Genomic DNA, 25408 nt, shown 5'->3' on the forward strand with positions numbered 1-25408 from the left:
AAGAAGGCGTTGAAATGGTGGAGGGCCAGGTGAAATCGTTGTTTTGTAAGCTGTTATATAGCTGTGTGGTTCAAAAAAGCCTTTTTTGTATGCATGTTAGGTCAAAGAAGAAGGAGTGTGTGAGAGAGAGAGAAGAAGAAGAGATTGTAGGATGTGTGTGAATAGGTTTACATGAAAAATGGTGAAAAATGATACAAGGAAAATAAAATTTTGATTGAAGGGCAAAAGAGTATTTGCAAATTGGCCCACTAATATAATTGGCCAAATTATTACTTTGGTTGGTTATGAGAAATGAGTTTGTAAATGCTAATAAATCTGCCTATTCCCCTAATAAATTATTTATATATTTAAAGTTATACTTTGCGCAAGCATACAAATTTATTCTTCAGCGTTTTGAATATAAACCCAATTTTTTTTTAGAAACATAAGGGAAATTTCATAAAGTGGACCTCAAATGATTTGAGTAAAAAAAAATTAAGGTTATACCTGTTACTTTCAAAATATGATAAACTGATCTTTTGAAGAAAAAAAAATGGACAAAAATAACATTTATGCCTATTTATCTTTTTTATTCTCTATAAATTTCATCGTGCACCATCGTAAATCTATATGAATTTCATCGTATATCATCGTACAATATCATATTCCATCATAATTTTTCCCATATTCAAAACCATAACGTTACCGAATTCGATTCAAATAATTCAAAATCATCTATGAGCAATGAAACACGAAATAAATAAGAAATTCTTACATTTTTCAGCATTTGAAAGGGACGAGCTCAAATCTATGCGAGAACGCCAAACCCGTCGAAAATCTTCATGAAATTGGGTGAGCGAGAGAGGGGGGGGGGGGGGGGGGGAGTGAAAATGAGAGGGAAAAAGAAGAAAAAACAAATGTTTTGATTTGAAGGGTATTTTTGTTCACTTTTGAGGCAAAAATATATTTATATATATTTTAAAAGTAAAATGGTCTAACTTTGGTATTTTGAATACTTATGAGGCTCACTATATAATTTTTTCATACAGAATGCTAACACCGGACATAGATCTGGGCCTGGATACCCTTTAAGCCCAAAATGGGTTGAGAGGAAAACCGGCCCACGTAACCAATTTGTGGAATTTGGACATGTACGAGAAAATTGTTGATAATAAACAAAAATGTGTATTTTTTACAAAATTACATTTTTAGGTTCCTAAAAAAAATATGATATTGCTTTTTCATTGTCGTTTAGCTAGGGGTATGATTACCGAAAGTCAAAATTAAGATATGTTCGATAACCGTTACAAATATTGCTTGTTCATTCTAAATTGTGTCGTGTAATTTAGTGCTTCTTCGATCAAATTAGATACTTTGTATAATATATGTAACAAGTTGTTGATACTTGGCTGGGATGAATTGTAACTAAACTATATTACTTACTCAATTAATTGACATTTATATATATGTATATATATATATATATATATATATATATATATATATATAAGTTACGACTTGACATATTATGGTCTACGAGCAAGACACAACACTTAATATGCCAAATAAGCACTTTAGTTTATATACGTCTCAAAACTTATAGATTTGAAAACTTTAAAAACAATTTGAAGACACAATACACTATTTTCATTTTGTCGGTAAGCAATGTAATACACCTCAGAACTTAAGAGATTTGAAAGCGTTACAAACATTGCTAATATATAATACACTATATAATTGAACGATCTAGCTTTCAACACATCTCCAAACTTATAGATTCGAAAAAAGTTACAAGCACTGTGCAGGAACAATGCGCTAATTTGTCGTTGAGCGATATAGTTTACATTACATCTCATACTTGTATATAAAAAAACGTTACAAACAATCATAAAACATAATACACGAATTTGTCGTTGATCGATCACATTAGAAAATGTTACAAAACATTTTAGACACAATACATTAACATGTCAATGAACAGTCACTCAATAATACAACTTAAAACTCATAGATTTATAGATTTGAAACCGGGTCAAATATTGCGAAGACATAATACAGTAATTTGTGGTAATTTTCACTACATATTCGAAAGCGTTACAAACATTGCTAAGGCTGGTTTGTCACTAATCGCTATGCAATCTAGTTTATATCACAGCTTAAAATTTACAAAAAATTGGCTACTTAAGCCACATAAACTATATGAATTGTAAATTAGTCAACCTTTAGTAAATACTTTATAAATAGCCAACTTGCATACGTGGCAGCCTATTAACTAACTTTTTTACATGTTTGGCTGAATTAAATAAGTCTTTTATTAATATGTTAATAAGTTAAGTTGGCTATTTACAAGAAATTAACGAAAGGTGGGCTATATCCCAATTCACTATAACCGTGTGACTATATAACTTAATAACCCTAAAATTTAAAGATTCGAAAACGTCTCAATTATTTGTTTTGTCTGAAGTAAAATAAGAAAGTTTAGCGGCTATTGGAGCTTTTCTATACATCGCAAGTACAATGACAATTCATTTAATTCATGTAAATATTTTAATAATTGATTTAACTGTATTAACGCATATTTGATTCATTTGGTGTGCATAAAATTCGATATAGTTAAAGATATAATTTTTTTAAAAATTTATCATTCCGCAATTAGATTTATAGCACATCTAAAATATTCGTAGATTCTAACCTCACACACTACCATATTTGTAGGAAAAATATGTGGGACTCACAATTCACAATAGAGGGATTCACCGACTTTTTGCTTAGTGCTGATGCACTGATAAGATTACGAATATCACTTCTCTATTTGTTATTAGTTATTACTAAGCCATCTCTAATTCTTAAAATTTTAGAGATTATTGACATCGGTTTAATATATATTTAAATAGAACGATATCATTCACATCACCCGAGGGATTCCTCACACCATGAAAATCAGTCAAACAAACAAGAGAAGGAAAAAAATTAGTTACGAACCCTTGTTTTTATTTATTTATAATTTTTTTTTATAGTTTCAAGAGAAGTAACCGTGGGTCGTCGTCGTTGCACGTTACTTGTTTTTTTTTTTTTTTTTTTTTTTTTTTTCACTTTGGCTTTATGTTGGATAGGTTGTACTTTTGGTGTGAGACCTTTTCCTTTGCCCTCGCCAAACAGCAAACAAACTCCATTGAACTCTCCACGTGCTTCATCTTTTCAATTTAATTTAATTTAATTAAAATTAAAATCTCTCTTCTCTCTCTCCCTCGCATCCTGTGGAGATTGCACTGTTTAAGACGCAATTAAGATAGTAAATATAAATGATAAAATAATTAATTACGAGAATAACCTAAAATCAGAGTATAAAACTGAAATTAAAATAGCATAAAACTGTCAGTGAGGCCTTCGATACGGTCTTCTTTCGGTCCCATTTCTGTCTCTTTTTTTCGCTTTCTTTCTTTCTCTCTCTAAACCAAACCCAAACGACGAACTTACGAACCGGAAAAACCAAAAAATAAAATAAGAATTAAAGGAAATATTTAAAAAAAAAATCCCCTGATATCGTTTACGACGAATCTGAGCCGTCCGATCGAGACATTTTTTTTTTCCCTTCTTCTTCGTTCGCAAATGGTACGAGCGACGCGTCGGAGTAACTCGCCGAACTCGAACTCGGAGCATCGCCGACTCGGATGATGGAACTCAACGATTCAGCCATCGAAGAACTCGCGGCGGAGGCTCCGGCGACTCGCTCCGTCCTCTGCATCGATCTCAACGAGATCCCGTCGCCGGTGGAAGCCCCTTCCGATTCCATCGACGTCGTTAGGTCGTACCACGACCATCCTTCTCCTCCGTCGGGAGGACTCGCCGGAGTTCCCTCGGCCGGAGGCGGCGCGATGTGCGCCGTCTGCGGGAGGCCGGAGGATTTCGGCTTCGTCGTGGTCTGCGACGCCTGCGAGCGCGGATTCCACGTCGGATGCGGCGGCGGCGGAGGAGGAGAAAGAGCGGTTGGGATTAACGAGGAATGGCTCTGCGGAGAGTGCGTTTCCGCCGGAGAGAAGAGCAAGCGGTGGCCTCTCGGCGCCAAGAAGAGGCTTCTCGACATGAATGCGTCGCCGCCGAGCGACGGAGACGCCGACGGAGCTGAGGATTCGCTTCAGACTAGGTATTTCGATTTTAGAAATGAACGTGAATGAGGCTTTTCTTACCTCGTAGATTAATTTTGCCTTTCGGCTTCACTAATTGACGGGCTGCTAGGGTTTAACGATTTGCTTAGACATGCATTGCCAGTTTCCAACTTTAGTCAAAGACAAAGTTAAGCTGGAGATATCGTTACACTTCATACATAAAACTTGTTGCATAATGTGAGAAATCGAAATTGTTGTGGAAGCTCTAGCTAGAGTTCACGCAACTAGGTGAATCAGATATCATTAGACTGTTTCGTTTTTGAGGAAGCAAAACTAGGTTTTTGCTATGTTGCATGGTTTCGAGAACCGAATGTTGCAGCAAGGCTACTTGTAAAACTAGTTCTCTGGTATTTTGATGGCATTTTAATGGCTTTAGCACAACTCGAAAAAAGAGCAGGTATGAAATTTGTCTCGTTACTTACCCTTGAGGACGAGGTGAGTTTTGCCCTGCTTTGCTTAAGTCCCATACTTCAGACTTTTTACTTCAAGAACGGTTTCACTCTTAGCTGTGTAACTTGATCTTTTTAACGAAAAGACGCTAAGTTTGTGCCTTACTGTGTTGCCAACTTTCTGATAATTTTCCATTAGCGGGACATAGCAGGTGATAGGTTCGTGTTTAAAAGAAGTATATAACACTGAACTTGAAATTTAAACACTTAGGTCTGTCTAGATACAAATGAAACTAGTGTTATTCGTACGTAAATAATCTAATGGGCCGTCACCTTGGAACGGGACCTGAAGCCCATCCGGGCCCAAGGCGAAGTTATCCATTGATCAAAAGGAGTTATTAGTTTTACATTAAGGCTTCTACATTTTCTTGTAAATGATGCGGTATCTGGGATTATTAGGGTTAGGTATGAATCTTGTTTTTCCTTTTTCGAATTTACGTGCTCTGTCGAAATTTGTTTTCTTAAGTTGGAGTTCGGTTTATTAATATGATTTTGATTTTGTTTTTGTTTTTCGATATTCATGTTACATAAATTGAAATTGTAGTATGACATGAGTAACGACTTTATTCCGTCAGATCTGTGTCATTTAACTTTTTGATAGGTATGCACCGACTTCTAGTAACGTATATTTTTTTTATTAAAGATCCCAAAAAATTCCTTTTGTTGGGAATACCACAAATATACTTCCTTTTCACAGTTGGGAAAAATTGTACTTTGTCCAGTGTGTTTACCTATAAATATGCGGGAGTATTCTCTAGTTTTTTTAGATTTATTCATGCAATATGTGTACTCATGCACTAGGTATAGTTTATTATGAACCATCAAGTAGTCATATTAAAAAAAAAATTCATTCTTGAGTAAAGCATTTAGTAGTGACGTCTTATATTTATGTTTTTGTTTTAGAAAGCATTCTGGTGGTAATTCTTTTGGTGGACATCCATATGGTGCCTCAGTGACACATCCAAATATTTTGTTCGGCGGGAACGGTTTTGGGTTTCAAAAACCCCCTGGAGTTGGACTACACAGTGCTAAACTGAATTTCGAGGACATATTGCACAGAGCACATACTCTGGGAAGAAGCTTCGAGGAAGTAGATTTGAATCTACCGGGGGGAAAGTATCGGGGAGGTAACAACGCAGGTGTTAGAAAACAAACTCGGAACCCGAGCGAGATCTTTTTGCAGGCTCTTAGAGAGTTTGTGTGCGAAAGGAACGGCGAACTCGAGGAAGGTTGGCGTGTAGAATTCAAACAATCCGCGGGGAGCGAGTTGTATGCTGTGTATTGTGCCCCGGATGGGAAGACGTTTGACTCGGTCTATGAAGTTGCTTGTTACCTCGGATTGGCGACCAAGTACACTGCTAAGGAACCCGAAATGAAGAGCGAGGGTGGTTTTTCCATGTCGGATAGGTCTCAAATACCCAGAAAACGAAAGGCGAGAAGATCAATCACTAATGGATTTGCAGAAAATAGGGAAGGCCTGGTCGGTGATTATTACAAGGATCATCTTTCCAATGGTACATTCGACAGTAATGCACGATTTTCCGAGGCCGCAGGAGGTGAAAGTGGTTGCTCCGAGTCTCAGAACAATGATGTAAGTTTTCCTCGAAACAATTATTATTGTGATCAAATCTCTCCTTTCCATGGTGGCTACAGTTAAATTCCATGTTCTAATTTTCAGGAGGGGCTTCCGGTGCAATTCGAAGATTTTTTCCTTCTATCTCTAGGAAAAGTTGACTCGAGGCCCACCTATCACAGTGCTGACTTTATCTGGCCTGTGGGTTATAAATCCTGTTGGCACGATAAGATTTCTGGTTCTCTTTTCATATGCCAAGTCTTGGATGGTGGTGACAGTGGACCTGTTTTTAAGGTCAAAAGGCTTCCTTGCTCTTCCACTCCCATCCCCACAAGCTCAACTGTCCTCATTAGACAACGCACTCGTTCAGTCAATGAAGAGGGTGACGAGATGTCCTGGGACGATGATGATAACATAGAGATGATGCTTTCGGATCCTTGCCCTCCTATGGAAAAAGATGTTTTGTCTTGTCTTAACTTTTGTTCCAATGGTGGTAGTGATGTACAGATATCAAATAAGTTTCTGCTTCACGAAAGCTCAGAAATTGTTACATCTTGTGAAGCAGGCTTGGCCGATGAAATTGGGGAGTTTACGGTGGAAGAGAAATCTTCATCTTTGGCGTGGGAAATGGTTGCTCAAAAAGTTGTCGATGCTTGTTCTGAAATAGTTAAGCGGAAAGGCTCTTTTGAATGCTTGTGCAAGCACGTTAGGAATAGAAACAGCTTCCCTATAAAGAATGAACGCGGTAAGGGAAATCTCTCGTCGTTGGATAAATTTTCTGGCGCATTGATATCTCATGGTAGTGTCCAATTTGGAATTAAGGCTGAAGACGAGCGCGACTCTTTCAAAGATGCATTGGAGAAATGGTTGGACCAGGATAGGTTTGGATTGGATGTGGATTTTGTGCAAGAGATTTTAGAACAACTTCCTGGGTTCCAAACCTGTTCACAGTATCAATCTCTGAGTGATAGAAGTTCTTGTTCTTCATCGGAGACGGTTGGAAATGGGCTTATAGCGCTCAAGATGAGAGGTGGTTTAGAAGGTAATGGAAAAGACACTTTATTTAGGAGATCAAAAAAAGCCAAGTTAATGGATGGTCACGGAAGAGATGTTCATCGCCGTCCTCTTGGGAAGAAGCTGTGCTCCAAAATTTCCTCTGAACTTGTGGGCGACGTTTATCAGGTATGTGTTCCTACAACTAGTCTCTTTAATGTATGATAATTAATTCACACTTTGTCGTTAAGAGGAACTGAATGCCTTCGGTTCTTTGTTACGAGATCAGGTTTGGGAGTCGCTATTACGTTTTCACGAAATTTTGGGTTTGAAAGAGCCTCTTTCCTTGGAAGAAATTGAAGAAGAACTCATCAGCCCTTGGTCCGATGACTTGGACCTCTTGCAGAAGTTCGAGAACGAAATCCCTACCAGTCAAACTCTGAATTCTGCCGATTCAACCGGTGGTCAAACATCGACCTCTGATTTTGAGACTGGATTGGCAGTTTCCCAGGAAAACCCACCTGCTTTTATACAAATGGCAACTAGGGCAATGAAGGAAGCGGCTCAAACCAAACTCGCGTCCGTTACATTCAACAGATGTTCTGGCGTTGTGTTGACAAAGGCCCACAAATCGCTTCTGAGGGTGTTGATAGGCGAACTACAGTCAAAGGTCTTCGCGCTCGTGGATCCGAATTTCGATTCTGGGGAGTCCAAAGCAAAAAGGGGAAGAAAGAAAGACTTTGATAGCTCTATTTCCGCTAGAAGAACCAAGCTTAATACACTCCCAGTTAATGAGCTTACTTGGCCAGAATTAGCTAGAAGATATGTCTTGGCTGTGATATTGATGGATGGTAATCTTGACTCTGCTGAGATAATTAGCCGTGAAAGTGGAAAAGTGTTTCGCTGCTTGCAAGGAGATGGAGGGCTGCTTTGTGGCTCGCTTATGGGAGTGGCTGGGATGGAAGCAGATGCACTTGTAAGACAGTTTATTCGCTATAGCGTTTCATAATTATTTCTTGATTTATTTAACATAAAAAAGGGCGAGGTGTTAATTATCCAGAGAGAGAAAAAAAAAAGATATAGCCCAACCATTTTTCACCCATTGGCCCTAGACTTGAATTTTAAAGTGGATAACTAGTTACTGTATTGGCGAAAATGAGGGATGGGCAGATGGTAAAACAAGTACAATTTTAGAACAATATTTTATTTTATTATTATTATTATTATTTATTTATTTATTTTTTCATTTTGTCACTGATGTTAATGCCTTAAAACTTTATATATCTGTGTCAGTTGCTTGCAGAGGCTGCAAAACAGATTTTTGGTTCAGCCGAAAGAGAGAACGATGTTCTCACTTTTGAGGACGAAGTATCAGATGCAACGGTTGCCCCTGAAAAGAACACGGTGAGTGAAAATATCCCAGAGTGGGCACAAGTGCTAGGCCCTGTTAGAAAGCTTCCCACCAATGTAGGAACCAGAATCAGAAAGTGCGTTTACGAGGCTTTAAAGTTGGATCCACCAGAATGGGCAAAGAAAATACTTGAACACTCGATCAGTAAGGAAGTCTATAAAGGCAATGCATCAGGACCAACAAAGGTGCTAATTGCAGTAGTGTTTTTTTCTTTTCTTTTTTGCACACTGATGCTATCAAAGTCAATTGTTCTTTGACTTGTTGACGAAGTCTTGTTATTGAATGCAGAAAGCTGTTCTTTCAGTGCTAGCAGATGTGTCTGGCGAAGTGTTGCCACCTAAACCCGAAATCAAACGAAAAAAGAAAAAGACCGTCATCTCCGTATCTGATGCCATTATGAAGCAGTGCCGCATTGTGCTACGCCGGGCTGCAGCCGCGGACGATTCAAAAGTCTTCTGCAACTTGCTGGGAAGAAAGCTGACAAATTCTAGCGATAACGACGATGAGGGACTTTTGGGGTCCCCGGCTATGGTGTCTCGGCCGTTGGATTTCAGGACAATTGATATGAGATTGGCTGCTGGGTCTTACCGTGGCTCGCATGAAACCTTTCTCGAAGATGTTAGAGAGGTATGTGTTAGACTTAGGAGGGAAAATTAGTAGTTTATTTACTAATCTCGTCCTTATTTATTGTAATTTTTATTTATTTAAGTATGAATAAATCATAAGGTGGGTCATTAGGCTTATGAGAAGAGAAATTAAGTTAGTTTTTTTCGCTTCCTTAGTCGAAGAGTAGCGAATCGGAGAGGTTGGTTCACCTCTCGAATTGTGGACCGAGTTTATCGATTTAATATTCCAGGTCCAATCATTGGGTTCCCTTTAGCTTTTTAGTTATTTGTTGTTTTTGTGAAGTGTTTAGATGTGTAAATGGGAAACCTTATGATGTGACTCTTTGCTTTGACACTGCAGTTATGGAGTAATGTACGTAATGCTTTTGGAGATCAGCCCGAACTGGTTGAGTTGGCTGAGACATTAGCACAAAATTTTGAGTCTCTGTATGAGAAGGAGGTTATAATTTTCGAACCCTTTTCATTTTCATTCTTTTTTTGCTACTGTGCTCTTTATTCTCGCGGGAAAATTGCAAGAGAATGATGCACTGCTTACTCATTTATAAAACATTTCCAATGTGAAGTGCGTACAATGATTTTGAAATGCAAATATACAAGATATTTACCTGCTTTTCGAAATCCTAAAATGCAAGGAGCTGAATTAGGTTTTTACTCTCCTATTTTCTTTGCTATGCTACAGGTTCTTCCTCTAGTTGGCAAGTTCGCCGACTTTGTAAAGTTGGAAAGCTTGAACGCAGAAAGAAAGAAGGAAATCGACGAGGTGCTTTCTTCTATTAGTGTGATTCCTAAAGCCCCCTGGGACGATGGAGTATGTAAAGTTTGCGGCATCGATAGAGACGATGACAGCGTGTTATTGTGCGATACTTGTGACGCCGAATATCACACTTATTGTTTAAATCCCCCTCTTGTGAGGATCCCAGAAGGAAATTGGTATTGTCCTTCCTGTGTTGTTACTAAACGCATTGTCGTCCCAGAAAATGTTCAGATTATTAGGCAACGCCCCGGTAAAAAATATCAGGGAGAATTTACCCGTGCGTACCTTGAGGGACTATCACATTTGGCGGCGAAAATGGAAGAGAAAGAGTATTGGGAATTCACTGCAGATGAGGTTTGTGTTAGACCCGGAGGGGTAAATAATCAATTTATTTATTTGTCTATTGTAATTTTTTATTTTTAGTTAATATATTTATATTTTTGTATAAATAATTCATTAGGCTGGGTGGGCACATGAGGTTTTGAATATTTTCGTATAAATTTAATCATCTCAACTATATATCATGCTGATGATGTTAAATTTGATTATTAAATGCAGAGGACCTTCCTACTAAAGTTCTTATGTGACGAGTTACTCAACTCAGCTATTATCCGCCAACACCTCGAGCAATGTGCGGAAACATCCACCGAATTGCAGCAGAAATTGCGCTCGCTTTTTATGGAGTGGAAGATTCTCAAATCCAGAGAAGAAATCATGGTTGCAAGAGCCGCAAAGCTGGACCTAATTCCGGTAACTTCGCTCGGAGGAGCCTCTGGCATAAGGAGGGAATCTTCGCTGACGAATCACGGAAAAGGTCAAACGCCTTCTCTGAGTGAGAAGTCATCGGCAGATGAGGTTTCAACACGAGAAGGAACTGCTCCGAACCCTTTGGATAAACAATCGTCCGCCTCCGATTCTCAGTCTAGCCCGCGAAATCCTTTGGACGCGATAGACCAGTTAAAAGACGGCTCTACTTCTGCGGTGGAGAATCCTCCGACGAATATGGACGCTCAGAAAAACGACAAGCCAAGAAAGTCGTTTGAGTCTTTGGTGAATGAAGTCGAGGCTACCGGTGCAGAGACTGGTTCAAGTGAAAACGCCGGAAAGGAAGGTTCTAGCTCTCAGACTCTTGATAAGCACGGGCGTTCTGCTCTTTCTGATACGAAGAGCGCTAGTACCGACTTGAGCTCAGTGAAGAGTGAGATCGCAGCTCTACAAGAGTCCATCAATGGTGTGGAATCGGAGCTCTCAAAGGTGTCTGTGCGGAGGGAGTTTCTGGGCACGGATTCCCTGGGTTGCTTGTACTGGGGTTCCGGTGCACCAGCCGGACGATCTTGGATCATCGTCGACGGAAGCGCAGCATCGCCGGGCGGGAGAAGAACAAGCCTTCATCGAGGACCCATGTGGAGGATTTCAGATTTGGAGAGCTCTCTTCGCTATGTCGCAGACGATCGCTTTCCTTTGGACAGTTCCAAATTTGGGCACATGTATCTCCCACAAGAACAACCTTCCGTTTCTTACCAGACCGATGAAGAAATCAACGAGCTGGTCAATTGTTTGAAGGCCACCGATCCAAAGGAAAGGGAGCTGAAAGAGTCTATCAGGCACTGGCAGAAGCTGAGGTTTCACGAGCTTCGCAAGAGCAAGAGCGAAAGTCGGGACGGGCTCGATGCTTTGTCCGTGACTGCGAGCGGGGTTAAAGACGGAGCTTTTAATCATCTCGGGACGAAGGCGACCGCTTTGCTGGAGAAGAGGCACGGTGCTTGTGTCGAGATTGAAATCGCAGATGCCTCGAAAAAGCGCGGGAAAAAGGCGAGACTAACTGCTCATGAGGATAAGGTGTACCGTTGTGGATGCTTAGAACTCGTTTGGCCGAGTAGACACCATTGCATCTCTTGCCACAAGACCTTTTTATCTGAGACTGAACTCGAGAGGCACAACAACGAAGGCAAGTGCAGTCCAGCTCCAGTATCGGTTCACGAGAAGGGAAAGGAAATCAGCGACTCTGCAAAGACAAAAGGCAATCCGAAACCCGAAACGGGCAAGGTTGAAATCGCACAAACCAGTTTCCTAGAGCTTGGTGCCAAGTTGATCAAGTTTCAGGATGAAGGGTTGTCATGCCCGTATGACTTGGAGAAGACGCGTTCCAAGTTCGTGACCAATGATTCGTGTAGGGATGTGATACGTGAAATAGGCCTCATAGGTTCAAACGGCGTTCCCTCGTTTGTTCCGTCAATTTCACATTGCCTCAGCGATTCCACGATGGCATTACTATCTCCCCACAAGAGCACGGCGTCACAATGCGGAGCATCCGGATCCGAGGCCTCCGATAACCTGTTTCCCCTAGGAACCGGCCGCGATGTTTTGGCTAGTAATAAATCTCCGATAAGATCTACAAAAGAAGCGAACGACGTGGCGAAGTGTCAAAAACACGGGGCACGAGCTTCGGGCAGTCGTTCCTCAGTCGCCGCGGGGCTTACTCGCTGCTGCGTGGTTCCCCAGTCTTCTCTGAGGCCATTGGCGGGAAAAGTTTCTCAGATTCTGAGGCAGCTTAAAATCAACCTTCTCGATATGGACGCGGCATTGCCCGAAGAAGCTTTGAGACCGTCTAAGTCACATCTTGGAAGGAGATGGGCTTGGCGGGCATTTGTCAAATCCGCGACATCGATATACGAGGTTTGTTTTTCATGTTATCAAGTTATTTCTCTTTTATGTGGAGCAAGTTTCCCATGGAATAATATATATATATATATATATATATATATATATATATAATTTTTTTTTTCTAGATGGTTCAAGCAGTGATGATATTAGAAGATGTGATCAAGACGGATTCAATCAAGAACGAGTGGTGGTATTGGTCATCATTCTCAGCTGCCGCCAAAATATCGACTGTGTCAGCCCTCGCCCTGAGAATATACTCTCTCGACGCCGCAATAATCTACGAGAAGAACTCGGCAGATTCTGAAGCAACAGAAAATTCCGAGCCCCCCGCCGGACAGTCTGATCAGAAGCAAATCCCCGTATTGGATTCGGCGGAAAAAACCAGATCAAGCAGCAGAAGATCGAACAAGAAGAGGAAAGAGCCGGAGGGTTGATTTTTTTTCGAACCCCAAAATCCGGGTTGGGTTGACCCGAGTCCTGTCGGGTCGTGATGATGAGCCGCCGGAGAAGTTTCGGTCATTCGAGGTCGCTCCAAATCATTTCCGCGGCTACCCTTTTGAGCTGTGCTGTGTGTATATATAGAAAGAAGAAGAAAAAGCTGACCCGCTAACTTGGAGGCTGGATTTTGAAGCCGAAATCGAAATTTGTTGTGTCTGCTTGGAGTGGTTTGGGCTGAGGGGTAAAGGGAAATCCAGATTCAGAATGTGGTTTATTCAATATCATAAACCGTTTGCTTTTGGAATAGATGCAATGAAATGGAGTGATACAGTGGAGATCTATACATATAGGAGTAATGTAAAAGAAAAAAAAAAACCCCAATGTGGAAGCTGATCAGGTTTAGGCAATATTTCATTCTTTATACAATTTTACTTTCTGTCTAGGTCATTTAGCTTTAGGTGGTTTTTTTTGTTTTGTTTTGTTTTTTTTTTTTGTTAATTGCCTGATCCGGCTTTTCTTAGATTACATGTAAACAGGCATGCAAAAGAGGCTTTAGAATTAGAACTGCTCAGTCATGTTTTTTTATTTATTTATAATCTCTCGTAACTGCCTTTTTATTTTGTTGGTTACCCTAGTTCTTACATCATTTTTCTCCTCAAGTTCTGAACCTGGAAGAAAAATGACAACTGGTTTTGTTATTATTTTATGCTTTATTTTAAGAGCATGAGTTACTATTATGATGGCATCATTGATGGTCATAGCTAGCTAAACCTAAGCATTTGGACGGAACATAAATTCCGTTCAAGGACTTTTGGTGTTCCGGTTTCATCTGGAATAAAATGTTCGGTTTTCAAGGAAAAAAAAATGGTCAGAAAAGTACGAACGACACCATAAGAGATCATATGTCTCTGAAAAAATAGTTAAAACCCACATTATAGGGTGAGTGAGTGAATAGCTTATTTAAACAAAAGGGAAAAAAAGAAGTAGATCGAGGCCAACATGCAGTCCAATGTATATTGTTCCCTATATATGTATGAATGTATAGAGTATTTGACCTCTCATATAAATGAGTGGTGCTGTGTATGTCTACGTTAGTAATACGAATATGTATTTAGTCCTGTGGACAGGTAAATTGTTTGTAGGTTGGAGAGAATATATGTATATGTATATATATATATACAGAAATTCTATTCTCGTCCCATGTTGTGAAATTTTGATTGGTGATGATTATATCGGCATATAAAAAATTTATATTTTGACCCATCAATTTTCAAAAGCTTTTGATGATACACTCGTTGGATTCGACTACTTGATGTTGTTGTTGGAGCATAAGATGAGTCGTTTCCTTATCGAAACAAATACACATCTTTATATTTTCTTGGTTATCCACTTCTACAAATATTATAATTTATGAAATTAAAAAAAGAGCTTAAAAACATTCCGTATTACTATAGGACTAAACTTATTAAAAAAAAAAACTGAGATGGGGCTTATTTGAATTTTTTTATGTAAATGTAGGAATTAATTTTTTCTAAGAATCCTTTAGAGGATCTGACTTTTTGATACTCGATTACAGCCCTAATATTTTTTTTGGACAATACATTATTTTCCCCCATTGTCCTTTTGTGTCAACTTATATTTATGAGACTATGCTGTTACGTCTTGTTGTACAGTTAATGATAAGAGGAAATTGTTACCAATATATAAATGATTATACTTCCAATCAAACTTATAGTCTAATTATTCAAAAGTAAAAAAAAAAATAGTCAACTCGTGCATATTTCTTTACTAAATGTAGCGCATGCGTATAGTCTTAGTTAAACTATTTTCTTTCAATTAAAATTATAGTCTACTATTCAAAAAGTAAAAAAAAAATATAGTCAACTCGTGCATATTTTTTTTTTACTAAATGTACCGCATTCTTACTATCGAATAATTTAAGTTAGAATTTAAAATAAGCGCTCTCTAGTATAATAACCCAGAATAACCAAAGTCATTGACCAAAAAAAAAAAAAAATTTATACTATATTTAAACGCATGGCTATAACCTATATATCAATCTTCAAGATCTAATAAAGCCATTGCAAATGGACAACGTTTTATGACATTGACATAGAAACAAAAACATCCGAAAGTCCAACCATCTAAGGTAGCAAGTGACATTGCATAACACATTTATTTGTACTCTCTATAACTACCCTTAATTTCTTATACAATTAAGTAATAATGATTTGATATATATATATATATATATATATATATATATATATATATATATTAATTATGCCACACCCACCACCCCATTGGCTCTCCCTCCTCCTCATGCTCTTCGGAAGCTGCGAAAGCGTCGACGGAGAAGTAATTTTGGCCAACATCGCTTCCGTCCCCGTCGTATTGGAAGAACGAATCACCACTGTCCACGTCCACCTCAACCACCGCACTCCCACCGTCGCTTCCCGTGCTCACTCGATCCTCCGCCTTCACCCCCATAAGAGGGTTGACCGGAGGCAATTCCTCCGCCTCCGTGACTTCTTCGTCGATCTTATTATTATAATTATTAACCTCGAGCTTTTCCGTGAGAGAAGTCATCTGTAACAGACAGAGAAACATAAACAGGCAGATTGGTGTTTTATATGAAGTAAGAGTAACAAATTTTATATGAAGTCAGTGAGTTTCAACACTAGGATAAAGTTCATAGAATACACATTTTTTTTTACATGATGGAATTTGATAAGTGAGATTTTCAGTAATTGTTTGCATAATCTTCTTTTGTTTGAAAGAAATATTTCTTGGAAATAATAATGAGTCACCAATATCTTCAAGTGGAATAATTAAGTAATAATATTTTAAGATTTGAGTGTGAAGTATATTTAACGCTGGATATATAGGTCATGATGGTTTAGGATTACAAAACATTTCGGATAAAAGTTAAGAGTTGATAATGTAAACACTATTTTATCTTTGTGAATGCGTCGTGTATATATATGTTAATATCACTGTACGTACGAATCTATGACAGCATATCATGGACCTTCATGCCATGCACCCACATTTCTTTAATGGAATTGTATACGTAATACGTGTGTCATTTTTCATTTGTTTATAAATAATGTCAATATCATTTACAATATACATGACTCTTTGTATGAGAAAGACAAAACAAAATTTAATTAAAGGTGGCATATAGTTGGTGAATATATATTAATAAAAATGACATTTGAAAAGAAAATGAAAGCAGACCTTCTTTTTTATTTTAAAAATGAAAGTGGAGCTATATATAATAATGTAGATGTATTGTTCATTGAAAACCCTAAATATGTGACTACACACAATTACTAACTACTTTCAATGATCAATTGCTTAGACCAGGAGCTCACTATATATTATAAACAAATAAAAGTATTTAATAGATAACAATTTAGTGAATAAAGAGACTCCAATCTCAGTGGTTCTTAGTATAGCTTAGTTGACAAATTTACCCCATTGGAAAAAGGTCGTGAGTTCAATTCTCACCCTAAAAAATAAAACTCCAATCTCTCTCTCTCTCTCTCTATATATATATATATATATGCACCAAAATCGTCAACAAATAACATCCAATTTAATGATCACTAAACTAATGGAAAAAAAAAAAAAAAAATTCAACTACCGTTTTGTCAACAAAGCCAATTTTTCTATAATATTCATGAATCATTCATGACCTATACGCATAGCATATATAATATATATTATTTCAACAATATAGGCACGCCTTAATAACTACATAGAGCTTGCAGGTTATAATTCCAATCATAATAAACAAATATATAAAAATGAAAAAAAAAATTTTAATCTGATTGATTGATTTTTTTTTTCTTTCTTTCTAGATTTGCATTAGTACATAATAAAGGTTATAGAGACATGTAAATATGTATATAATTAGTATTATATATATATATATATATATATATATATATGTATGTGTATATGTGTACCTCAGATTTGAGCTTCTCATTCTCCTTGTGAACCGAGTCATAGTTGGCCAAAAGGGAATCATAGCTAGCCTTGAGTATATCGTAATCCCTCTCGAGCTGCTTTGTCTTCCACCGAGCACGGCGGTTCTGAAACCAAACCGCCACTTGTCGCGGCTGAAGCCCGAGCTTCTTCGCCAGCTGGCTCTTCCGATCAGGCTCCAGCTTGTTCTCCGTCTCAAAGCTCCTCTCTAGTTGATGCACCTATTCAATTTATTGATCATTTATATCAAGGTCAATTTACACATATAATTTTTGTTGACAAAAATAAAAATAAAAATCTAAAATGCATTCATTCTAGTAATAATATGATTAGTTTACTAAGGGACATATCCTTTTTTATAAGACCTATGACTGAAGATCCGAAAAAGGTCTAAAAAATCAAGTAACAAAATTACATATATCTTAATTACCCGATTATATATGAATTATTGAGCATCGATTCTTTGAGCGTAGGAGTTAAGCAACCAAATTAAAGTGATGATAATGAACGAGACTATACAATTTTGATTCCTATCTTATGTAAAAAAATGGTTGGATTCTAATGGCAAGGTCAATACTAAAAGGAGATCGGCCATGGAAAATTGAATATGCTATGTCATGTCCATTATCAACAAGAAATATTTGATTTATCCATATTTTACTTTTGTCTATCAAGAGATGTGGCACGTGGATTTTAATCTTTATCACAAGGGAATAAATTAAGGTGTGCAAAGAACAATAATATACTTAATTATGTGATTGGTCTATCAATGGGGGAAAAAACTTATAATATTCTGTAAATCAATTAACTAATAATAATAACAATAAAAATCCTAATTAATTACTTGTTCAGGCGTGAGACGGCGCTTTTTTTCCGGCTGCTCATCGTAATATTCTTCCTCGTACAGCTCGTCCGGCGAGCTGAAAAACGGCCTCCTTTTTAAGCTCTCTTCCATGCTTATTATTGACCTTGAATCTATTTTTTTTTAATCATAAATGTTAAATACACACATATATACAATTATACATCTTTGTACATAAAAGTGTAACAATTTATTAAAATTTACCGCTTAAAATTCATTTTCCAAAAAAAACATTGTACATAAACAATAGTTGTTAAAAGAAGTAAGAAAAAAAAAAAAAAAGGAAAATAAGGACAGACATATGGTAACGATATGAATGAATATATACCTCGAAACATGTTATTGCCTTTTCCGAGAAACAACATGTTGCCACCGTGGCATCCATCGGCGGGGTCAAAGAAAAGACGCCCAGATTCCATTTCTCTATCTCTCTCTCTCTCTCTCTCTCTTATAAATGTGTGTGTGATCTCCGGCGAACTTGGTTACCGTATTTCTCGAAAGATTCCGGCGAGTCACAGGGAAAGGCTCAGCTTGTAAAATACATATATGTAGTAAAATATTATAGGGTAAATGAAGTGAGATATATGTGTGTGTGAGTGTGTTGGTTTTATTAGAAGATCATAATCTTGTGGCGGAAGAAACTTGTGCTCCAGGGTAACCTCGTCGGAATCTCTAACGGACATATACAAAATCCCATCATAACACCACAAAAGACAGAATTACAGAGAAAGAGAGAGAGAGGGGACTGTTTATATACGTATATAGCTAGGGTTTTCAGTGGTAGAGCTAATTCATTGAAGAGATCAAAGAGATTAATGAGATAATCGGAGTTGGATGTTTCCGGCGAAGAGAGAGAAAAAGTCACGGCGGTAAAGGAAAATGAATCTTGATTTTTTTTAAAGGCGTTTTTAGCTAAAGCTAAACTACGTAGGTCGAGCTTGTTTTATAGTGGTTTTTGGGAATGGAAATTACTTTTTTGTCCTTGCCAGGTTGGGTTTGGTTTGACTTTTTTAGTAGAGACTTTAGGAAATTTTGTTTATTTATTTCCGAGCAATACTCGGTTTCGGTACTACCTCCAATTTTTTTAGGGGTTTATTTATTTATTATTGTTTATGCTTTTCTCTGAATATGTAAAGTAGTGGTTGATGTAGAAAGAAAATAAACTAATGTCTGTTTGTTTATGGTTGAGATCTTTTTTTATTTTATTTTTTTAAGGTTATTTATGGTCGAGATCTAAGACTAAGAGCAATATGGATAACTATGTAGGGAAGGTAACATTTTGTTACGAAAATATTTTATTTTTATATGTTAAATACAATAATAAATACATTAGTATATGTATACTTGTATATATATATATATATATATATATATATATATATATTGCGTTTCACCACAGAAATACGCAAAGCTGAAACCCATATGTATATGCAGGGCCGGCCCAAAGTACTACGGGACCTTAGGCAAAAATAAAATTTGATGCCTTTATTTTAAAAGCATATAAAAAAAATGGGTCTTATACATAATAATTTTTATTTTTGAGGCCTTTTTAAAAAAAAATTAGAGCTTTTTTAGATTAATTTTTTCACTAAAAATTTGAGGCCTTAGGCCATGGCCTAAATGGCCAAAGGGTAAGACCGGCCCTGTGTATATGCAGTACATTATTTTATAAAAAAATTAGTCAAATAAGCCACCTAAAGTGTATGAATTGTAATATAACCAACCTTTTGTAAATTCTATGTAAATAACTAAGTTGTATACGCTGGATCGGTTCTACGATCGAGTGGATGGACGTAGTGGCACTACCCGAGATGTTCCGTACGAGCATCGCCACGACCCTTCTTAGGGGTCCAGCCCTGACCCGTTGGATCAGACACGTGGCGTTGGGGACTCTGTACAGATCATGGGGTATGTTCCAGGCGATTATGGGAGCATCCTTCTCCGCTCAGGGACGGACTGACGAGTGGTCAGAGATCGTCCATGAGTTTCACCAGCTGGAGTTCGAGTCGATTTCTCAGTATGAGGGTCGATTCGAGGACGAGATCGTGGGATCGAGGATCGGCGATGATGATTAGCTAACAATTTTTTTTTGTTACAGGGGAACTTGCGTGCGGGGAAAGAAAAGGGAGAAGAAGAAAAGAAGAGGAAGAAGAAAGAAAGAAGAGAGAGAGAGTGGCCGAAAGAGAGAGGAGAAGAGAGAAAAAAAGAAGGCCACTTGGCAGCTTCTCTTCAAGCCACATGGGGGACAAGTGGCTACACCTCCAACGAACACGTTTCAAACCAAACGATCCCTTTTTATTTTTTTCTTTCAATCTCGTCTCTCAATTTGTTGCACATAAGTCACAAAATAAAACTTCACAACTTTGTCCTTAATTAATTAAAAATATTCTTGAAAAATAAAACCGAGAAAATTATCATTAATTCTCGTTACTCTGAATATATTTAAGGGATTTAGGAATTTATTTTAATATATTTAAGGGATTTTGGAATATATGTATACTTTTATATATATATTACCGATTTTTAATTATTATTATGTGTTGTATACAATAATAATTCTATCATTCATTATCTGAGCACAAAAAAAATAAAAAAAAAATTCCATCATTCATTAGGACGCACTAAGTCTTGCATATTTATTTATTTATTTTATTTACTTTTAACATTAAAATCTCACTATATCTTGCATAATAAAAACCAAGTCTCTAGAGAATAAGTAATTTTTTTTTTTTTGACAAAAATATAAAAAAGCATTTTAAACTGATGGATTAACTGGTTTTATGTTTTTAACAATATAATCAAAATTACTTTGTCAAAAAAATTATAATCAATGAAAAATTTGATATCTATATTAGGCCTACACATCGGGTTGGATTATTCGGGTTTAAACGTTTCATTAACCCAAACCAAAAATCTTCGATTTGTTATTTTTATAACCCAATCCAAATCGTTTATGGTATCACAATTAAATCAATCCAAACCGATTATAATCGGGTTGCTTTAATTTGGTTCATTTTAGGTGGTTTAAGTCGGTTTGTTCGGATTAATTTAATTATCACAACAAATGTACAAAATAGAATCTTTGAATCAAATTCAACAAAATCCATGCAAGTACTAAGAATAAATAAACCACGTCTCATCTAAAATTTCATACTTCATAAAACATCTATATATACCTCATAAAAAATTCATAAAGTAATAAAAAAAAAGAGTCGTAGATATTAATATAAATAATTCTTTATGATCGTATCGAGTCTTTGTATTATTTCTTTTCCAACTGTCCCGAGCACAAAGATACACGTACAAAATAATAAACTAATTTAAAATACATTTGTATTTTCTTTATAAATCATAAAGCATATGGTATATTTTTTATATTTTATCTTGATAACATTTTTCATTTTCGTGAGAAAAAGTTATGAATCTAACGCACCGGGTTGGTTTAGTTTTACCCAATCTCATGATTATAAAAAATCAAACCAACTTGAAACACTTGCGGCTTAGCTTGGTTACAACTCAAATTTATTCAGGTATTAATGAAACGAGTTAGAGAATAGTGCGGTTTGGTTTGGATAATCGGCTTGTTTGGTTTGGTGATTCTGATGACACTCCTAATCTATATCAAAGCACTTTATCACAATCAAAGGGAATTCTTGACAAGATAAAAAAATTATTGAAACTTTGTACTTGCTCTTTTTTTATATAATTTTTTTTTGGGTATTTAATTAAATTTGTCAATCAATTAGTTCCGATTAACTATTTATGCTAGGATACATAGTATCTTATTTTTATATTTTATGTCCTTTTTTAATTATATGATTAAAAATTTAATCAACTTTTTTGTTTTGTTTTGAAATAAGTAATGTTAACCAATTATTATTGTTCAATAGATATGCATATATTTCAAACTAATTCTTATCTTTAATGCGATTGAAGTTGTGATAGAAAAATATGCAACATTATAAATTTATGTTTTAGCCTTCGTCCCTGCAATCAAGGCCGTTTAATTTTGAGTGTAAACAAAATCAAAGACTTGCTTATCATATGTTGTTTTAGTCCACTTTCTTTCTTTATTTATTTTTGCTGGGAAAAGATGACATTATTATACTACATTGAAGTGTGTTATTAATTGGAAGTACCAATGTGTTAAATAAGTCTCATGCTCTGCGGTCGGAGACAATTCTCCGATCAAATTTAAATCCATCAAAGTTACTACAATCAATTTCCGATAAACGGTCCATATTCTCTCTCACTTATCATTCGATATTTCATATGAAGATACTACAAACAGTTTTTTCTCAAAAAAAAAAAAAATGTAGATACTACAAACAACATTTATGAGAACTTAATGAAAGGGAAACAATATCAAAGTACCGTCTAAAGTCTAAACTAACAATGCTATATATTTTAATCAAATTTGTAACACAATAAATATCATTATGATTAATCTCTTCTCGAATTTAGTCAAATTAATCTCCACTATTTTATAATGTTATAATAGTATTATACAATGATCATTACGTAATATCATGACCCTGATTCCACTATATTATAAAAACAAACGTTACGAATAATATTATACAAGAGTTGATATAAAATAATTATTTTTAGTACATTAAATTTGGGAAATTTGAGAAATTAAGCTCAATATTAACTCACATTTGAAAACCAAACTTTATGTTGAACACTTTAGGAAAATCAAACTTTTACGTAGATAAAACATCCAAAATACTTTTTAAATTTTTTTGAAATCACTTGAAAAATGAAGACAAATACTTCGAAATCACTAGAAAAATGAAGGCAAAACCTTCAAAACGATTAGAAAGATCAAGACTAATAACTTCGAAATCATTAGTGTCAGAATAATCTATTTTCGAAGTTTTTGCCTTTATTTTTATATTTTGGAAGGTTTTGCCTTCATTTTTCTAGTGATCTCAACGTTTTTATCTTCATCATTTTAATCTGTTCTTGCTTATTTTTTATGCAAGTTTATTCGGCAAGATGTCTTGCAACATGCTCTAGGATATGGTGAGACATCTTGGCCGTTTTGCGCAGAACTGTAATTTCGCAAGTTTTCCGCTTCGCGAAAATTGAAAGCAGAAGACTTTCTGCATTAATTTTCTCCTCGTAAATGAGTAAGGAAACTCTATTTTCGACTTCCAAAGATGTAGACCACTATAAACGAAAGCTTTTGTCCTTAGTGTTCATTTGACGCATTCATTCACACAATTCGGGTTCTTAGACGCGCAAGACCGACAGACTATGAAACTAATTATGTGGTGTAATACCCTGAACGCGATTCATCTTCTTGTTAATAGTTAGAGTTTCTTTTGGATTCTCTGATTCCATGGTTGAAGTTTTCACGAGCGTTGACATCGAAGAATACCAAACACTGGAAGAGTGTTTAAGAGTGGAATTAAGAGGGATCTCAGATTCAAATGAGCCTGATTTGGGATTCACGAGTAGTAATAAGAAATTGGCCTTGGAGCGGGGATCGTTCATGTAAGTCCGTTGTTGTATTATTGACGACTTATTGATTAATTAATTTCTTTTTCATTGGGCACACTGAACTTAAGAGTAGGTGACGTTAGACGGAACTAAGTTATCATTCTTTGCGTAATTTATTTTTACGGGCTGTCTTATTTCAATCCATCCATTGCATCGAAACAAATTGTCGCATACATCGAATCTATATTGTGTGTGATATCTTGTCTCTGACTAAACATAATTTTATAATCGTTTCGAAGTTTTTTAAAAGAATATTTTAGACGTTTTACCTACTAAAAAACTTGGTTTTTTTTAAAGTTATCAATATAGAGCTTGATTTTCAAATGTAAGATCACATTAAACTTAATTTCTCAAACTTTTTAAAATTTTTATGTGGTTTATGTTCTGCATAACAATTGTGAATGTAATTATTGCTTTTAATGCGTAAGGAATTTAATATATCCAGTTATGACGTGACTTATGATCCCAAATAGATTTAGGCACTATTCTTACTTTTTGGTGATACAAATAAATTTAATTTAATATCTAGTGCCGACTCCTGTGCCAGTGGTACCCACTTCTTGAGCACCAAATAATAATAATTTCTTTTTATTATTCTCATCGCCACGTAATCAAATAAAAATACAGAAAAATGTTGATAATTAAATGGGGTCGTAACTTGTCCACCCAAATTTAAAATTGTAATATATATGACATTATGAATATATTTGACATGAAATTGACCGGTTAAATGAATTTGATATTCTTAATAATGATATTAGATTCGTAGTCTCTTTTACTTCTCTAGTGTGAAGGCTTACTTATGCTATACAATTTCAAAATCATGATTACAAAGCCTTATCGGCATAGTTATCACGCAAACTGATAACTGTTTTTATATTCTCTTCGAGGTATCTTTTCATCATTTTAGGCAGTGGCGGATCCAGACTCGGAAGGGGGGGGGGGGGGGGGGGGGGGGGGGCAGGCCTCTTGGGCCTTCAACGTGGGTCCGCCACTGATTTTAGGGTGTATTAACACAAATGATCAACAATTATATTTTGAGTGAAAAATTCATGTTCGGAGTAAATTGAAGCTGGATGTGGAATGAGTATTAGCTTAATGATAGACTGAACAAGTCTCTGATCGAGTTTGATTAAACACTTATCTTAGTGGTAGACCCGTTTCAATTATGTAACTAATTTTGATGTATATAGTCAGTGATGTAATTAACAGTCAGTAATGAAAAAAAGATTGAACGAGATTGAATCAGAGAGAAGTTCTCTCTCGCTTCGTAATGGTGATCGATCCCTCTTATTGATCATCCTCGACACAAATAAATCATTTGCTCGGAAACAACATTCACTCACCACAGTTATCTGCGTCAAACTCGGTCGAGAAAATTACCTAGTTTAGTGCTCTAAAGTTTTTATTTATTTATTTATTTATTATCGTTCGAATATACAATCTTCAATGAATAGTGGTCCTAGGAACAAGCCCTCACTAGAATCAAGACACAAGTATAGTTGTGAATGATCCCCGTCCGGGCTCGATGTAAAAAATCATGAAGATAAACTTTTCTTGAGTTGACTTGTTTGACTCTCTCCACTTCGGTTCTAAGGAGAGATTCAAATTCACACTATTCAAAAAATGTGGAAGATTTGTTGTTCTAGGTAGATCAAGCTCTAATCCATGGTTGACTAAGAGACATAAATCTTGCAAGAAAACTTGGATTCATTGATCAAGGTCAACAATGCGATGGTTAACTACTAGAGGCTTATGACATCGTAGAAGAGAAAACAACTTCTCTCAATCTCGAAGCCTTGGAAGATTTGGCGGCGTAGTTAGATCAAGCTCTCGTGTGTAGGCGCAGGCTTGGCTATCAAGCATATCGACTCCTTGATTATGAATGAACAAGTCAAAAGGCTCAAGAATATCATCTAGAAGTCTACAAATACGGTAAGATTTAACCAACTTTATATAACCATCCTAATGACTTCGATATGCGTCGAAGCC

At 36.3% G+C, this 25408-nt stretch overlaps 2 protein-coding genes across 2 annotated transcripts; one reads left to right on the plus strand and one right to left on the minus strand.

The window, feature by feature from the left end:
- Positions 1-3334: 3334 nt before the first annotated feature.
- Positions 3335-13451, plus strand: MBD9 (methyl-CPG-binding domain 9). The gene is made up of 10 exons (XM_089612025.1): positions 3335-4123; positions 5498-6185; positions 6273-7349; positions 7450-8136; positions 8454-8756; positions 8860-9198; positions 9538-9636; positions 9877-10305; positions 10510-12627; positions 12741-13451. Exons 1-10 carry the CDS (start codon positions 3651-3653, stop codon positions 13047-13049), a joined length of 6522 nt encoding a protein of 2173 aa, XP_089468151.1. The 5' UTR covers positions 3335-3650; the 3' UTR covers positions 13050-13451.
- A 1677-nt stretch (positions 13452-15128) lies between these two features.
- On the minus strand, positions 15129-18816 carry LOC149406074 (homeobox 1). Its single transcript, XM_089612139.1, has 4 exons — positions 18237-18816; positions 17891-18021; positions 17028-17267; positions 15129-15642 (listed from the first exon to the last, which is right to left on the minus strand). Exons 1-4 carry the CDS (start codon positions 18325-18327, stop codon positions 15331-15333), a joined length of 774 nt encoding a protein of 257 aa, XP_089468265.1. The 5' UTR covers positions 18328-18816; the 3' UTR covers positions 15129-15330.
- Positions 18817-25408: the final 6592 nt, after the last annotated feature.

Source organism: Urtica dioica, chromosome 1 (genome assembly GCF_054948205.1).
Source record: "Urtica dioica subsp. dioica isolate 48M chromosome 1, U.dioica_male_clone48M_v1_H2, whole genome shotgun sequence".
Taxonomy (NCBI): Eukaryota; Viridiplantae; Streptophyta; class Magnoliopsida; order Rosales; family Urticaceae; genus Urtica; species Urtica dioica.

What these genes read in the sequence shown, in the direction of transcription:
- MBD9 (XM_089612025.1), top strand. Translation starts at nt 3,651, where the DNA reads ATGATGGAACTCAACGATTCAGCCATCGAAGAACTCGCGGCGGAGGCT. An exon ending in GGATGGAAGCAGATGCACTT is followed by an intron (nt 8,137 to 8,453) that starts GTAAGACAGTTT and finishes TATCTGTGTCAG; the next exon opens with TTGCTTGCAGAGGCTGCAAA. An exon ending in CCGCGACATCGATATACGAG is followed by an intron (nt 12,628 to 12,740) that starts GTTTGTTTTTCA and finishes TTTTTTTTCTAG; the next exon opens with ATGGTTCAAGCAGTGATGAT.
- LOC149406074 (XM_089612139.1), bottom strand. Translation starts at nt 18,327, where the DNA reads ATGGAATCTGGGCGTCTTTTCTTTGACCCCGCCGATGGATGCCACGGT. An exon ending in AGGCAATAACATGTTTCGAG is followed by an intron (nt 18,022 to 18,236) that starts GTATATATTCAT and finishes AAAAAAAAATAG; the next exon opens with ATTCAAGGTCAATAATAAGC. An exon ending in GCCGTCTCACGCCTGAACAA is followed by an intron (nt 17,268 to 17,890) that starts GTAATTAATTAG and finishes TAAATTGAATAG; the next exon opens with GTGCATCAACTAGAGAGGAG.